Raw genomic sequence first — 14,546 nt, forward strand, 5'->3', positions numbered from 1 at the left:
TTGGTGGGGTGGTGGGGAGGTTCGTTATCGGAGGTTGAAAGCGGAAGTATTTATTTCTCGGCATTGTCAGGTACCGTTGACTCACGGTATATTCAAATGACTCAGACAGGGAAGCCAATTTTAAAACAGGACAGAAGGAAAGTGGACTCTATAGTACAGCAGTTGTCATACTCAAGGAGTTAAGTTCAAGATTTCTCTATTGACTCTATCGTGAATGTATCTCAGGACTACCTGTTCTGACGAATGCCGAAACTGTCGGCTTCTAGATCTTCGGGAGGGCCTCGGGTCACAAGTCTAATATGTAACAAAATATGTATTTTTAACGTAGAAATGCCAGAGACATGGCTGTGATACTGTGCCACACAACGCCCCCATATGCCCACTTGCAAACCCTCAATGAATCCGTACAATCCCATATGATGCTGATGCTGCCATAAAGATGCTTCCAGGAGGTATCTTAATCTTTCTTCTGCTCGGCCTTCTCGACCGTTTCAGTCTTCTCAGACTTTGACGTCTTCTCGGTCAATAGAGCTTTCTGAGACTGCGCCTTTTTGTGCTTCTCCCGCTTTTCCTTCAAGTAGGTCAAGCTCTTGCCGACACCGGCAGTCAGGGTGCCTTTGATGGTTTGAACGGTGCTGGGCCAGCGGATGGTCTTTGAAATAGACGCCGAAACTTCCTTTTGAAGGTTAACATCGTCTGCGATGCGGCGTTCAAAGGGACCGCCCTGTGGTCGCCGAACAATCTCTTGCTTCGTATCGTCATTTTCCTCCATCATCTTGTTGAACTCGGCCCTTGGAATGGCAAATCGGGACTGGTACTGGAAGTAGAGTTTCTGTCTGAAAGACTCTGGAAGACGGCGAACCATGTTTCCGCGCTTAACGGGGTCCATGTCTTGCACCATAGCCAAGATGGAATCCGGATCATCAATCCAATCATCCTGACTGCATCGCGGATCTTGGAATGTGACGTTGGGGAGGTTGCTAATGAGCGGAGCATAAAGGCGTCGGAAGTGGGCCATCTGTCCAGACACAATATTGCGCACCTTGCCGGGGTCTTCCGTCGGGAGCACCATGCGCAGGTCGCCCATGTAGCTGATGCCTGCAATGGTGCTGTACAGCTCAAATTCGCTAAACCGCTCGGGGAGTAGCAGTAGTGCCACTCGCAAAGCAGAGAGCAAGTTCATCTGGTTTGCCAATCGCACCTTCGGGTGATCACGTAGAATCTTCACCGGCTTGTGCAAGCGGCCGGCAAGATACAGAGTATTCCATTGCGTGAGATCGGTGCACAATGTATCAAGATTGACCACACCATACTTGATTAGGGTCCCATTCACGGTGATGTGAGTGTTGAAATATACACCGGCACCAAATTGATCCTGTACCTGTGAAACCACGTATGATCCCAGAGAGCCCAGGCCCGAGTAATGATCGCGGTGCTGGTGGAGATTCAGATCATGCCAGTGTTGTGAATACGACACTCCAAAGATAAAGTCAATCATCTTCCCTGATCCTTGTTGCATTTTCTGAATGGCGGCCGGTGCCGATGGATGAGTTGATCCCACGGCGGCTGCGCCAGTCTGTGTAAACACACCGGAACCGTACGCAAACGCATATCGGATGGGAGCTCTAAATTGCCAAAGTATCTGCCGTAGAGCCTCTTTGAATTCCTGGTTTATGATCATGTGTTGATTGACACCAAAGTCCTTGGATGGAAGTTCTGAAAAGTTGGAGATGGACAAGTTCGGGTTATGATCCCAGTCCGCTTCGGAGAGGTGCGAGGATGTTGAGAATGGGGCTGATGATGGGATTCCAGAGGAGACATTGTATAATAGTTGGGATGTCGAGCCGCTGGCTTGGGTAGATTTGTAAAAAGGAGCGTCTGAGGTGAGACGGGATTGAATCGAGATACAGCGGACCGAAGTCGGCAACCATGGCAGAGGCGAGAAGCGGGCACGAGACTTCCAGCGCAAGCTGGGGCAAGCAGTGTGAGAGGCCATCATCTAGAAGAATTGATCATTCATCAGCATGTCTATTCCATCAAGGTAGATGGGTTCGGCTGTCGGGTCCGTACGGTTGGTCGCATAGCCATGGTTTTGAGGATGAGAAGGAGCGGAGCGCACGGCTCAAATGGAGATAGATCAGAGATTGCCCCGTCCCTGCAGCATATAGTATAAATAGCAGGACTCAACGGGCAAAAAGGAAGGAATTGACTGTAGTTTCACTAGCGGGCTCCGTCCTTCTCGGGCAACTTTCGGGTCTGACGTCGTCCGTGATTAGGTAACCGAACCGATCACGTGGGGTCGCGTCGCATAACAACCAAAGTAAACAGACCAAACAGATATCAACAACGACAACACCGCCACCTCGACGTACAGAGCCGGTTCTCGACATCGATCTGGGGGCCTACTGTCCCTTCCAGTACCAAAGGAATCATGGGCTCCGAAATGGACACCTTTGCAGCCCGCCTAGCCAGCTTCGACGCTGTGCTCAAACTCGAGAAGCGGAGATCTTCCTCCGCGAAAGGCTCCAATGTGATCGCATGGCCTCACCAGAGTCCCTCACCAGCCGAGGTACGTCAAAGCCTGTCAAATGTCTTTGGAATCAATATGATTAACGTGGAATGCAGTTGGCGCACGCCGGCTTTTACTACAAACCATACGAGACGAACCCGGACAACACAACATGCTTTCAATGCAATCGAGCCCTGGACGGCTGGGAAGAAGAAGACAACCCAATAACAGAACACCTCAAGCACTCTCCAGACTGTGCTTGGGCAATTATGATGGACATCCAGGAGAGTAGCTCCAACCCCGCCACGATTGAAGACCCAACAAGCGAGAGGATCACCCAAGCGCGAATGGGAACATTCGGAACGCAGTGGCCGCACGACGGCAAACGCGGCTGGCTCTGTCAATCAGATAAGGTATGACCATTGCACCCAGGCTCGAGAGGTCTTGCCGCCACTCACAGATATGGTAGATGGTCAAGGCTGGATGGTACTTCTGCCCCAACGAGGAGAGCGATGACTTGGCTAGCTGCGCTTATTGTAAGCTGTCGCTAGATGGATGGGAGCCCAAAGATGATCCTTTGTGAGTAAAATGACTGCTCCTTCCTCTTACCGTTCAATAAGCTAATGCCTCTCCCGTGCCCAGTGACGAACACCATCGCCGCTCCCCTGATTGCTCCTTCTTTGTATTTGCAGAGCTCCCTGTAAAGAAGGGTAGAGGTCGGCCCAAGAAAACCCGCACTTCCAAAGCATCTTCTCGCTTGTCAACTCAATCCGTGGCCACCGTTGCATCTGAAGCGCCCGAGGCACCAGAGATGGAGATTGATGAGGCAATGGACGAGAGCATGATCTCACAAGCGACAGTCAAGCCAAAGAGCACAAAGAGGGGACCGAAGGGCAAAGGAAAGAAGACCAAGAACGAAGACACCGATTTGCAAAACGAAACGGATGTGGATATCGAAGAACCGCCGCAACCGGAGCCAGGGAAACCCAAACGTGCTGGAAGGGGGAAGAAGCGAATCAGTGAAGAAATGACCAAAGATGAGCCCGAGTCTGCTACTGGAGTGGAACCAGAGCCCTCCGTAGAGCCACCTCCAAAGCGCCGCGCTACGCGCACACGCAGCAGCAGTGTTTCTCAAACCTACAAACACGAGACGCAAGACTATTCGATGCAAGATGCCGCTTCCGTGGACGAAGTGCAAGAAGATGAGCCCAAAAAGGCTCGCAAGGGATCAAAGAAGGGAGCGCCTAAAGGCAGGAAGGCGTCTGACGTATCGGTCGTATCCAAATCTACATCCAAAGCTCATATGCCACGAGACTCAGAGCTTGAGGCCGAAATAGAAGCGGGCCTTGAGGCCGATCACCCCGAACTCATGGAGCCTGAACCGGAGCCCGAGCTCCAGCCAGAGGTCGAGCCTAAACATGAACCTGAGCCAGAACTCGAAAAGCCCCGTGCTTCGAAGAAGACCAAGTCTGGCAAAAAGTCGAAGGCAGTGGGCAAGGCATCTGAACCGCCTCAACATGATGTTGCGGACTATATGGATCTGCCTGAAGAGCAGCCAGAAGCCCCAGTGGAGCCGCCTGTCCTTGAGGTAGCAGACGAAGAAGAAGCCCCTGCCCCAAAGACAAAGGCAAGCAAGAGCTCCAAGAAGAAAGGGACAAAGAAAGCTAAAAAGCAAGAGACCGTGGAAGAAGAGGCTCTAGAAGCTGAAGACAAAGTGGGAGAATCTGAACGGGATGAGCCTGAGCATCATGATTCATTTGTCTCTGTGGAAAACATCCCTCGAGAACCCGAATCTCAGCCAGAGCCTGAACCGGAGCAGCCGACTGAGAAACCTTCAAAGAAGAAGTCGTCCAAGAAGGAAGACAAGTCCAAGAAGTCAAAGAAGACTAAGAAAGTCGAGGCATCCCCTCCTCCGCCTGCAGCTCAGCTTCTTGAGGACGAGCTTGGTTTCAACTCTTCACAGAGAGACGAGGAGGAATTCGGCACTCCAGATGATCTGCCAGACCAGATTCAGTTGAATCCATCTCCACGAGCACCATCCCCAGAGCCACAACAAATCTACGAGAGGACGCCCGTGCCACCAAAGACAACAAAGCGATTCAGCGACATTCCTCAGGAGGAACATCTGGCGCACTCTCTGGCCGAGTCGCACGGTTCTCGAAGTATGGAGCAAAGGGATTCTCGACAAGGCCGAACATCCAACCGGGCTGTATCACCGCTGCCAATTCCTCATCAGAGCACGCCGTCCCTGTCACCCCAGTCCTCAGATGCTGAGAATCGACCTCCTTCGTCGCTTCCTTCAGCCAAACGGCCAGCTATTGTTTCATCACCACCCAAGGAGAAGACAATACGAACTCCACTCGCAGCCAGCACCCCATCACCTTCTAAACGCAATTTGAACGCTGGTTTCCCAGCTTCTGCTCATCCCTGGACTCCTGTGGATATTGAGGAGGTGTTGTTTGGGGAAGCGAGCGACAAGGAGAACGCAGACCTCGTCGGCCTTCTTAGCGGGGCCAAGGCAGGTCTGACTAGTCCGGAGAAGAGGATGTCGGTGGAGGAGTGGATTAGGTGGAATGCAAAGAATGGCGAAGAGCGGTTGAAGCGAGAATGCGAACGACTTGTCAGTCAGTTCGAGAAGGAAGGCGGCCGGGCTATGCGGCGGCTCGAGGCCATCGAGTGTATCGACTGATCATGCATTATGCGGTCTTTTTGGTTCTATTTGAAACGATCGCAGGATTGAGCAAAGGCGTACAGGGAAAGCTCTGTCCGAGTTTTATTGTCAATATTTTGAATCGATTCTTTTTCGGCTGTCTGAGACCATATCGTTCAAGAAAGAGATGAAGTCTTTTCAATCACGTAAAACCAGAAGGCGCCCCAAACTCCAAGGGTATCATAAAGTACATGTTTTGTAAATACGCCCGACATCAATCCAGTCAGGCCTCTCCTCAAGCAATGATTCCCAATCTTCCCTCCCAGCTATCCTCCTGCTTTACACCATCGCCACCCTTACGACGCTTCTCATTCCGCTTGCGTCTCCTCTCCTCCCGCTCCTTTGCATCCAACTCCTCCCGCTCCCTCAATCTCTCCCCAAGATCAAGCTGCCACGCCCTCCGCTCTTCCTCCTCCCTCACCCTCTTCTGATGCGCCAGCATCCGCAACCGCAAACGCACATCCTCCAAGGTCGCCCTCGCAACCTCTCCACTCTGCCCCGTAGCAATCAAATGCTGCTTGCTATTGAAATGCTCCACAAGCTGAATATTATCCTTGAACGTGAGATCACAGTCCTCGCAGTAGAAGCCCGGTCCGCGTCCGCGCTTGCCTAGCGCCGAGCCCGCAGGTACAATTGTCGTTTTGCCCACCATCGAATCGACCTTGAGTCGCTGTTGGCGGGCTGTAGTTGCCGAGAGTGAACCATAGTCGACGGGCGCATGGTATTTCTTGCCGAGGAGTTTGGCTTCGTAGCGGGCTTTGCCTTCGGCTTTGCGTTTGGCTTCTTCGTCGGCGGCTTTTTTGGCGTATTCCTCCCGATCCCAGGTTTTGCGGAATGCGGTGTCTGAGGTGGCCGCAGCAGGTGGTTTGGACATTTTGTTGGGCGTGTGTGGTGTGTAAGAGAAGGCTGTAGATGTCTTGGAGATTTGATGCTTGCAAGTCGAGCTTGAAGATCGACGATCAGGTGGCGGCGCCAGCAATAAGATTATGTAAGCATAACGTGCCTGAGGTGCCCGCCCATGGATAGGCGGTGCCTTAGTCCACCACAATCAACCACAACTCTCTGATCATGATCCTCTGGTTCGCGATTGGACGCTTTTTAAGGTGATCCGTTTCATATTGACTCACAGCTGCAGATGGACGGTTTCGAGCTTGAATGCACATGACCAATGTATGTCTCTGGGTAGAGTTCCAGGCGACAAGATACGAGGCTGGCTAACCCAAAAGGACCCTAGCTCAGCAATTCACTCCTCATAAAGCTCCTTATAAAAGCAACAACGATCTGACAGCTGGGTCATATCTCTAGCGGAGATCTCAAACAATGTAAACCTTCATCTCAAACATGTCAACGTGGCAGTCATTTTCCCAGGCAACCATTTCCCCCTAAGCTCCTGCCTGATCTATATCCCCAAACGGACGGGAGTACATAAACCATCGTGTCGGGGCCAACTCTCCACATTTTGAGCCTCATCCAGAACCAAACTCCAGCGTCATGGCTTCACCTACCACCGTGGAAACGTCTGCGACAACGCCGAATATCAACCTAATGGATCTTCCCTTAGAGCTGCATATCCAAATCGCCTCATTCTTATCATATCCCGACGCTCTCGCGTTGAAACACTCTTGCAGCCACTTCTATTACATGGTCTACACGGGCGTACACCTAAAAGTGAACTGGCTGGTCGAGCGCTTTGAACGAAAACTCGAATGTCCCATGGAAAAATGCTCATTCCGCACCGACGAGGCCTTCTGCAACTGGCGAATACGTCGGATCATGGAGCGGCGCCGGCAGCATCTTGAATGCCGACGCGCCCCTGGAGGCTGTTGGGTCGTTGAAGGCCGGACGTGTCAACCAGATCTTGTTGCATTGTGGTTGAAGGGACGAGGACCGAGGAAGTTTGTGAAGTCACTAGCTACGCTGGGTCGTGAAGGTTTGTTACTCTGTCAAAGACATTTTGGTGACTCGAGGCTGATCTGGTGCACGATAGCATTGATTGTCGGGGCTTTTGCAATGTTGCTGGAGATGCTGTGGCGTCTTGCACAAAACCGCGTTTTCAATTGGCTTGCGAATGAGGTAGTGACTGAATGATGCGTCCAGCTGCCTTGGAACTGGAGGGTAGCATCTCACTCGCTCTACTTTGAGCACCTCCATTCGCAACAAGCTACGCTGGATACTCTGTCTTGTTATCTGGGCCTCTGCGCAATCATCATTACGAAGCAACCGTGATGAATATTTTTGTTTTTTATCAGCGACGATACAATCGAGCAATGAGTGATGCATTCGCATGCCGATTCGAAGTTCAACCTTGCATGCACCATGGAGTTTTCAAGCCCCCATGATGGAGGGAGCGAGTCAACAAAGCATTTCAGGCCAAAGAAGCGTTCCTGGAGTCCACCCAGTCATGTTAGATGGGTACTACTTAAATTAATGTTTAATCGGAATTTGGATCCATGCGAACGCCCTCGGGGTATTCAGATCGAGCTAAGCCCATCCGGCCAGAGGCCCGATCGCAAATCGATCGGATCGAGTTTATGCTATGATAAAACAATAGATCTACACGTAAATCACACAATAAGCAGCTCCAAGTTTCGAACTTGACCGACTACTTTGTGTTGCTCAGATCCGGATTATCTGATCCCTGACGTTACAACGACGTCCCCAGGGCCATCATTGCATGCAAGAATGCATACATTCCCTTGTAAAACAGCTATATAACTTGAAAAATCACCTTAAACTACACTTCTCGCTCTCCTTTAAATAATTCAATCTAATTGATTGTTTCTCATCACTCAACGCAACATGTCTGCAAACGCCACTATCAACACCTCAACGGGCACACACTTATAGCTGATTTGCCTGGTCTTCAAAGGATTTATCTTGACCAGTTTCTGAACGCAGATATGATCGATACGTCATTATTTAGTGGACCTTGATAAGATGCTCAAATTCTCATGCTAGCTTTTTGCAAGATAATGTCGAATCCTGTCGTAACATGGAAATTCGCTACATTCATCAATAGCAATTAGATAATCAAACATCTCACCCTGAGAGGTGGCTCTCGTGAAGTGATTTGTAAACAGTGAGACACCGAATGAATCTTGGGGGCCGAGATGCCACAATTATTTTAAAGGCCATACAGGGGTAATAGCTTATTGTGGTCACACTAAACCAAGGAGGGACTAGAAATCTCAATCCCCTGATTTATGACCCTAATAACAGGTTCGATACCTGCAACCGCCTAGTCGACCACGGCGGAGGATTCTCGGGGGTACTGTATTAGCATGTGCAGTGTGCGGAAAGGAGACAGGGGTCGTAGATGGCATAGTTCCGACTCGCACCTCCCCTTTAGCGTCCTCTATACCTATGTAGTACTGTGTGGAACCTCTAGGGTTTTTCAGCAGTTTTTCCCCTAGGGCAAGGCAAAAGGAGGCACAGTCTCGCCGGAAAAGGAATCTTGTTCTACACCGCCTTGTGATACGAGGATGGTACATCATGTGAATTAGTGTTGAGCAGCTTCAAATCGGCAGTACTGAAAAGGTACAAAGGCTGACAGATAAGCGCTATATAAATCTGGACATCATCATCATCATCATCATCATCATCATGACTCTAATAACCTACTGTAGTCTCAGATGGGTCGGAAACAGCATGCATTTCTTCTTCTTCTTTCTCCTTTTACTCCTGCTTCCTTTGCATCTCCTAGATTAACCAATTTTTCACATAGTTTACCACTTCCTGCTTCCTGTCCGAACCATATTTAGCAAAATTACGTTAGACTATGTTCTCAATTTTCAACACCGGAATTAATAAGAAGCTCGTGTAGCTAAGTGGTTACAGCGCCCCGCTCGTATCAAGGAGGAAACTTATCCATCCGATGGGAAGTTCTTATCCATCGTTATATGGAACGGGGAGGTCGCCGGTTCGAATCCGGTCTCGAGCATTATTTTTATGGGCTCGTCTGTGCGGAATGGGGTTTATGTACTCCGTATACTGTAAGAAAAATAGACCCTTTTATTAATATTACGTATACTCGAGATTGGTCGATTCCTTTCCTACTCTTTCTTTGTATTCTGCCTGTATTTATGGGTAACGACTTGACATCAGTAACTATAGTCCTGATTACTTGGTTATTCCGCCAAGGGATATAGTGGGGTTCGAGCGAGGCACAGTTGATCGTACCCCGTAGACCCCTACAAGACTCAGAACTCAGAAGATCCCCCACTAGCTCAGAAAGTCCAGGATCTAGTCGATTTCATTACATAGGTCAAGTTCGGCATGTTGACCACCAAGCAATCCGAAGGTGATTACTTGGCATTGCGATGCATGACACTAGCTGCAACGGTATGTAACCAGCTACAGTACATACTATATATATATCAACAAACGATATCATATCTACTACCTACAGCCTCCAAAAGGATCAAGATGTTAACAAATCAACTTTATGTCTCCCCAGGAACACGGCGGCATCGACCTAGTCTTCCACACAAACCTCTTCTCTGGCAAAACAATGGATCTAACAGTCTACCCACAAGAAACAAACATGTCCTTCCTTGACCCCATCAGCGGGGCCTGGGCCTCCATATCCGGCACAGCAAAGATCGTCTCCGATCCAGACACCGTCCAAAAGTACTACTCACCACAATTGAAAGCCTGGCTCGGCGTGATTAAGTTGGAGGCGAAGTTGGCAACGCATGTTGCTGCTAAGGAGGGCATTTTGGGTCGTGCGGTTGATACCGTTAATGGGGCTGTGAAGGGGGAGGTTCCTGCTATCAATAGTATTCGGGAGTTGAGTATGGCTGAGTTGGTTGAGTGTAAGTTTTCTTTTTCCTGGGGCTAGAGCTTTATCGAGACATTGTTCTGACATTAGTTCGTTCTCTAGGGCGCCGAACTCATCAGAGCTAGAGAGGTGGCTTCTACACTATTTGGTATCTTGTTGCGCAGCGTTGGAAAGCTGCAATGATACTATTTAAGCTTGAGCCTGTTGATATGCCACAGCAAGGGATTGACAACACCACCATCACTGGCGTGGTAAACGAAGTCTAACTAGCGCACAATGAAAGTTCTCGGAATTTTGAATGTCATTTGCAACCTTGATCGGTATGAACAAGGTGCTATCTACCATCTGCACCTGAGGGTAGAAACTGATACGAACGCCGTATGAACACAGAAAAGAAGAGGGGAAGAAGTGAAGAAATTAGAGAGCAAACGCCGCCAAGGTACTAGGGTACCAAGCGGGCAGAGACATCGAGAAAAGACGTGTGGCCTAGCATACGGCCGCCAGCCAAAGAAGAATCGAAGGAAGGAAACGGGAAAAGCGAAACATTCAAGCCGCCCAAAGAAAATCATGGGTATCATCCGTATTGCCAGAAACTCCCGCGCCGAGCATGCTGAAAAGAGAAAAGGGGAAACGAAGCCAGCCCATTTAAATCTAGACAAAAGTTGTTAGAACAATAGTGTATAGCCTAGGGAACACAGTACTTACCAGCGTCAGGGGCAACTTGCCGGGCACCCGGCCTTCATGCAGCAGCATGGCGATGGCCTTTTGAGGGGTTGCCTGGAGCTTGCGATAGGCCTCACGAATGTGTCGAGGCTCGATGGGGGTGCGGCCCTCCTCCGGCGGATCGAACAGGCCGGTCTCCCGTTTGCGCTTCTTAGAGTCAGTGGTGTCGGCTCCTCCACGGTTCTTCTCGTGGTCCTCCCGCTCCTTGACCTTGAGCGCCTCCTCGGTGAGAGTCTGGACAATCTCGAAGGTCAGGAAACCGAGAATGTCCACAATGTCGTCGTTGGGCTTGGACTCGGTGACGATACCAAAGCCCGCCCACTCGCGAAACCGCTTGCTCTTGCGGTAGGTGAAGGAGGCTTGACGGCACTCCGACCAGAAGACGTACTCCTCCCTGGTCATGTTCTTGGTCCGCTCGTCGGCGGCGGCGAGGCGCTGGAGGGTCGCATAGTTCTGCTCCTCCTCCTCTTCGTCCTCCTCGTCGTCGCGCTCGGGAATCTGGACCGAGAAGAAGCTGCTGACGTCCCAAGCAAGGCCCACTTTGGCCCGCTTGTTCTTGGGCTTCGAGGCGACATCCGAGGGGCCCGCGACAACACCAGCCGCGTCGTCGGCGGCGGCGAAGTCGGCCGCATCGCCACCTCCTTTGTCGTCAGAGTCCTTGACGTTCTTGCGCACGTCCTTCCAGGACAGGAACGTGCGGAGACGGGAGACCTTCGCCTTGTCGTGGCGGATGAGGAAGATCAGGTCATCCGTCGAGATTGACCGGGACCCGCGGCGTTGCGCCAGTTGCGTGCCACGAGTGAGCTGTACGATACGTTAGATCTCATAACATATTAGTGTAAGGAGTGAGAGGTAGATGAACGTACGATTTCCAGGACCTGCTCACGCGTGATGTCCTCGATCACGGTGGTGGTCTCGATGGATGGCTCGGCGGTCTCACCAGAGACGAACATCATCTTCAGAAGCTTGTCAGTAATCTTGCGCCTGAAGAGATCCGCGGTCGGCAGCTCCAGGGTCGTCGCTTCCATCTAGACTGTGCTCAGCTCATCGTCCGCGTCGTAACGTTCATCCAATGTGCCTTCACTGGCATCATTGGAACAGGGCTTCTGAGCCACTTGCCTGCCCCGAGAAAAGGAGAAGGCATTGGACTTGTAGTGCCCGTCGTAGAAGCTCGACGCATCACTGGCGTCGGCCAGGTGGTGGTCATCGGAGGGCACTGGAGGGCGTGGAGTGCCGATGCGAGCCGGAAGAGAAGAAATTTCAGGAGTAGGAATGTCCAAGCCAGGGTGCGAATCGCCGTAGGGGTCGTGCTTCACATCCTCCCGATAGCTAGCCTGAGAAGGTGCGATGATGGTTTGTGCATCCGTCGACTCGTCAGAGCTGCTGGAGCCCACATTCAGGACTAGATTTCCGAAGCGCTTGAGACGAGGCAAATCATCCACCTCCTCCATGGTGGAGTAGACAACATGGTCATTCGGGTCAAATGCCGCCATTTCGAGCAGAATGCAGACAAGGCTTATCAAAGTGAAATCTTGAGCGGTCAAGTATGCGCTGAGAGGAGGTCTGAGTAGGGGACAAGCCGCTGGAAGACTGATGCAGCTGAGAGGCAGCGGGCTGAACGAGTCTCGATGTCTTTGATAGAGATCGGTCAAGGCAAGCTGGCTCAGTCCTTGTAGGCACACAGGATGATTTGGAAGAGAAGATGTGACAAGAGGGTGTGAAAGCGGGAGAGTCGAAAAGTAAACGAGCCACGAACTCAGAGGGAAGCAAGGTGCCTCGCGAGGATGTCCAGACAGATGCTCACAGGGAGTTCAAGGTGGGATATGGCTTCAAGGATCGCGATTCGACAGTCGGTTGGCGTTGCCGCGCTTGGGTAGAGCGAAAGAGAAATATGGGAAGATGGTGCTCGCGAGGAAGAGAGTGAAGGAAAAGTCGTGGAGAAGAAGAGTCATTGATCTTGCCCTTCACGGCGCTGGTGTTGCTTGTCGTCGTCGTCGTCGTCGTCGCCGGGTGAACGACGGTAAACGATGGGCGCCTTCCATACGAGATAATGCTTGAGTGGCAGCAGGCACATCTTGACCTTTCCCTCGACACCTCAGCCAACTTGGCTCGTTCCATACCCAGGCACACAGCTAGGTAGGCCTAGCACCCCAAACGCAGGTATGACTTTGACGATATTCACCAAAGACAGAAGACGACGCGGACGAGTTTGAGGTACAGTTCTCCAGAGGACGACAACATGGCCGCACGGCTACTCAATTGGAGCGTACCATGGGAAATCAGGGACGGGGGGTTGCCACTCACCTGCTGGATCTCCTGCCGATACTTGGGTTGACGATCGGAGCTCATCGTGACGGCTCTGCGCGTGAACGCGCTTCGAAGGATAGAGAGATGTAAAGACGGGGTTCGAAACGAGTGACGAGATGGAGAAGTCGCTGTCGACGCAGCGTGAGAAACAGCAACAGCTTGTGTGCGAGCGGATGAAGTGTTGCAATGAGCGAGTATGTGGGAGTTGGAGAGGAAGAGGAAGAAGAAACCTGGGGATCGATAAGACGACGATCGATATCGATAACGGAAACCCCCAGCCAAAGGGCGGTCAACGATTAGCGCCGAATTCTGCCGCGGGGCATTCAATTATTTCTATCGACCTTCCAGCTCGATCAAGAACACATTGAGATCACAATTGCGCTTGAGAGCCTACCATGTTGCACCTTGTGGGCCTGGGTCTTTCTGACGAGAAGGACATTACTGTCCGGGGGTTGGAGATTGTTAAGAAGGCCGAGCGGGTGTACCTGGAGGCGTACACGGCTATCTTGTTGGTGGACAAGGAGAAGCTTGTGAGTGTTGCGCATGTTTTGGAGCTGTCGGATCTGTTCAATGCTAGGAGAGCATGGAATATACTTACATTTGATCATGGTGTCACTAATTGCAATCTGGACCTAGTAGGAGGCGTTCTATGGTCGTCCTGTTCTCGAGGCTGACCGAGAACTTGTGGAAACCGGCAGCGATGAGATCCTCGCAGGAGCCGACAAGGCCGATATCGCGTTCCTAGTTGTTGGTGATCCATTTGGGTATGTTCCATTCACTATCCACAGCCATTGCTACACGCGATCACACAAAGATCTACCGACCGAACTATACTAATATTGATTCCAGCGCAACAACCCACACCGACCTTGTCCTCCGCGCACGCGAGCTCAACATCCCCACAAATGTCGTCCCCAACGCCTCCATCATGTCCGGCATCGGCTGCACAGGCCTACAACTCTACAACTTCGGCCAAACAGTCAGCATGGTCTTCTTCACAGAGACCTGGAAGCCCTCCTCATTCTACGACAAAGTCAAGGAGAACGTGCAGATTGGCCTGCACACGCTCGTCCTGCTGGATATCAAGGTTAAAGAGCAGTCCATGGAGAATCTCGCTCGTGGACGCCGTATTTTCGAGCCCCCACGCTACATGACCGTTGCGCAATGCGCTAGCCAGATGCTAGAAACCGAGGAAACCCGACAGGAAGGTGTTTATGGACCGGATAGTTTGGCTATTGGTGCGGCCAGAGTGGGGGCGCCCGATCAGAAGCTTGTTGTTGGTACGTTGAAGGAGTTGAGTACGGTGGAGATGGGTGCTCCTCTGCATAGCCTTGTATTGTTGGGTCGGAGGACGCATGATCTGGAGAGGGACTATATTCGGCAGTTTGCTGTGAACGAGGAGACGTTTGATACTAGTTATGTGAAGGGGTATGGTGCTTCTTCGTAAGGGGTACATGGGTTATGGATACTTGGAAATAATATGACAATTCAAAGGCTGCATTATATTCATTGTTTTG

The 14,546-nt window shown here is 51.2% G+C and overlaps 8 protein-coding genes across 8 annotated transcripts; 4 read left to right on the forward strand and 4 right to left on the reverse strand.

Annotated features, from left to right (window-relative positions):
- Positions 1 to 457: 457 nt before the first annotated feature.
- N7458_007001 (phosphatidate cytidylyltransferase) lies at positions 458 to 1,996 on the reverse strand (the record flags this gene model as incomplete). Its single annotated transcript, XM_056910383.1, has 1 exon — positions 458 to 1,996. The coding sequence occupies one exon, from the start codon at positions 1,994 to 1,996 to the stop codon at positions 458 to 460; it is 1,539 nt and encodes a 512-aa protein (XP_056766087.1).
- A 435-nt stretch (positions 1,997 to 2,431) lies between these two features.
- On the forward strand, positions 2,432 to 5,198 carry N7458_007002 (baculoviral IAP repeat-containing protein; the record flags this gene model as incomplete). The annotated part of the gene is made up of 4 exons (XM_056910384.1): positions 2,432 to 2,569; positions 2,626 to 2,922; positions 2,979 to 3,088; positions 3,152 to 5,198. 4 exons carry the CDS (start codon positions 2,432 to 2,434, stop codon positions 5,196 to 5,198), a joined length of 2,592 nt encoding a protein of 863 aa, XP_056766088.1.
- Positions 5,199 to 5,454: 256 nt separating this feature from the next.
- On the reverse strand, positions 5,455 to 6,093 carry N7458_007003 (U4/U6-U5 snRNP complex subunit SNU23; the record flags this gene model as incomplete). The annotated part of the gene is made up of 1 exon (XM_056910385.1): positions 5,455 to 6,093. One exon carries the CDS (start codon positions 6,091 to 6,093, stop codon positions 5,455 to 5,457), a length of 639 nt encoding a protein of 212 aa, XP_056766089.1.
- A 617-nt stretch (positions 6,094 to 6,710) lies between these two features.
- N7458_007004 (uncharacterized protein) lies at positions 6,711 to 7,307 on the forward strand (the record flags this gene model as incomplete). The annotated part of the gene is made up of 2 exons (XM_056910386.1): positions 6,711 to 7,149; positions 7,207 to 7,307. The coding sequence occupies 2 exons, from the start codon at positions 6,711 to 6,713 to the stop codon at positions 7,305 to 7,307; spliced, it is 540 nt and encodes a 179-aa protein (XP_056766090.1).
- A 2,187-nt stretch (positions 7,308 to 9,494) lies between these two features.
- N7458_007005 (blue light-inducible protein Bli-3) lies at positions 9,495 to 10,059 on the forward strand (the record flags this gene model as incomplete). The annotated part of the gene is made up of 2 exons (XM_056910387.1): positions 9,495 to 9,560; positions 9,676 to 10,059. The coding sequence occupies 2 exons, from the start codon at positions 9,495 to 9,497 to the stop codon at positions 10,057 to 10,059; spliced, it is 450 nt and encodes a 149-aa protein (XP_056766091.1).
- A 585-nt stretch (positions 10,060 to 10,644) lies between these two features.
- N7458_007006 (transcriptional regulator SPT3) lies at positions 10,645 to 11,678 on the reverse strand (the record flags this gene model as incomplete). The annotated part of the gene is made up of 3 exons (XM_056910388.1): positions 10,645 to 10,650; positions 10,705 to 11,526; positions 11,589 to 11,678. 3 exons carry the CDS (start codon positions 11,676 to 11,678, stop codon positions 10,645 to 10,647), a joined length of 918 nt encoding a protein of 305 aa, XP_056766092.1.
- Positions 11,679 to 11,750: 72 nt separating this feature from the next.
- N7458_007007 (uncharacterized protein) lies at positions 11,751 to 12,215 on the reverse strand (the record flags this gene model as incomplete). The annotated part of the gene is made up of 1 exon (XM_056910389.1): positions 11,751 to 12,215. One exon carries the CDS (start codon positions 12,213 to 12,215, stop codon positions 11,751 to 11,753), a length of 465 nt encoding a protein of 154 aa, XP_056766093.1.
- A 1,209-nt stretch (positions 12,216 to 13,424) lies between these two features.
- On the forward strand, positions 13,425 to 14,476 carry dph5 (diphthine synthase; the record flags this gene model as incomplete). The annotated part of the gene is made up of 3 exons (XM_056910390.1): positions 13,425 to 13,559; positions 13,669 to 13,793; positions 13,879 to 14,476. The coding sequence occupies 3 exons, from the start codon at positions 13,425 to 13,427 to the stop codon at positions 14,474 to 14,476; spliced, it is 858 nt and encodes a 285-aa protein (XP_056766094.1).
- Between the last annotated feature and the right edge of the window lie 70 nt (positions 14,477 to 14,546).

Source organism: Penicillium daleae (genome assembly GCF_028827525.1).
Source record: "Penicillium daleae strain IBT 16125 chromosome Unknown utg000006l_segment0_segment0, whole genome shotgun sequence".
NCBI classification, from domain to species: Eukaryota; Fungi; Ascomycota; class Eurotiomycetes; order Eurotiales; family Aspergillaceae; genus Penicillium; species Penicillium daleae.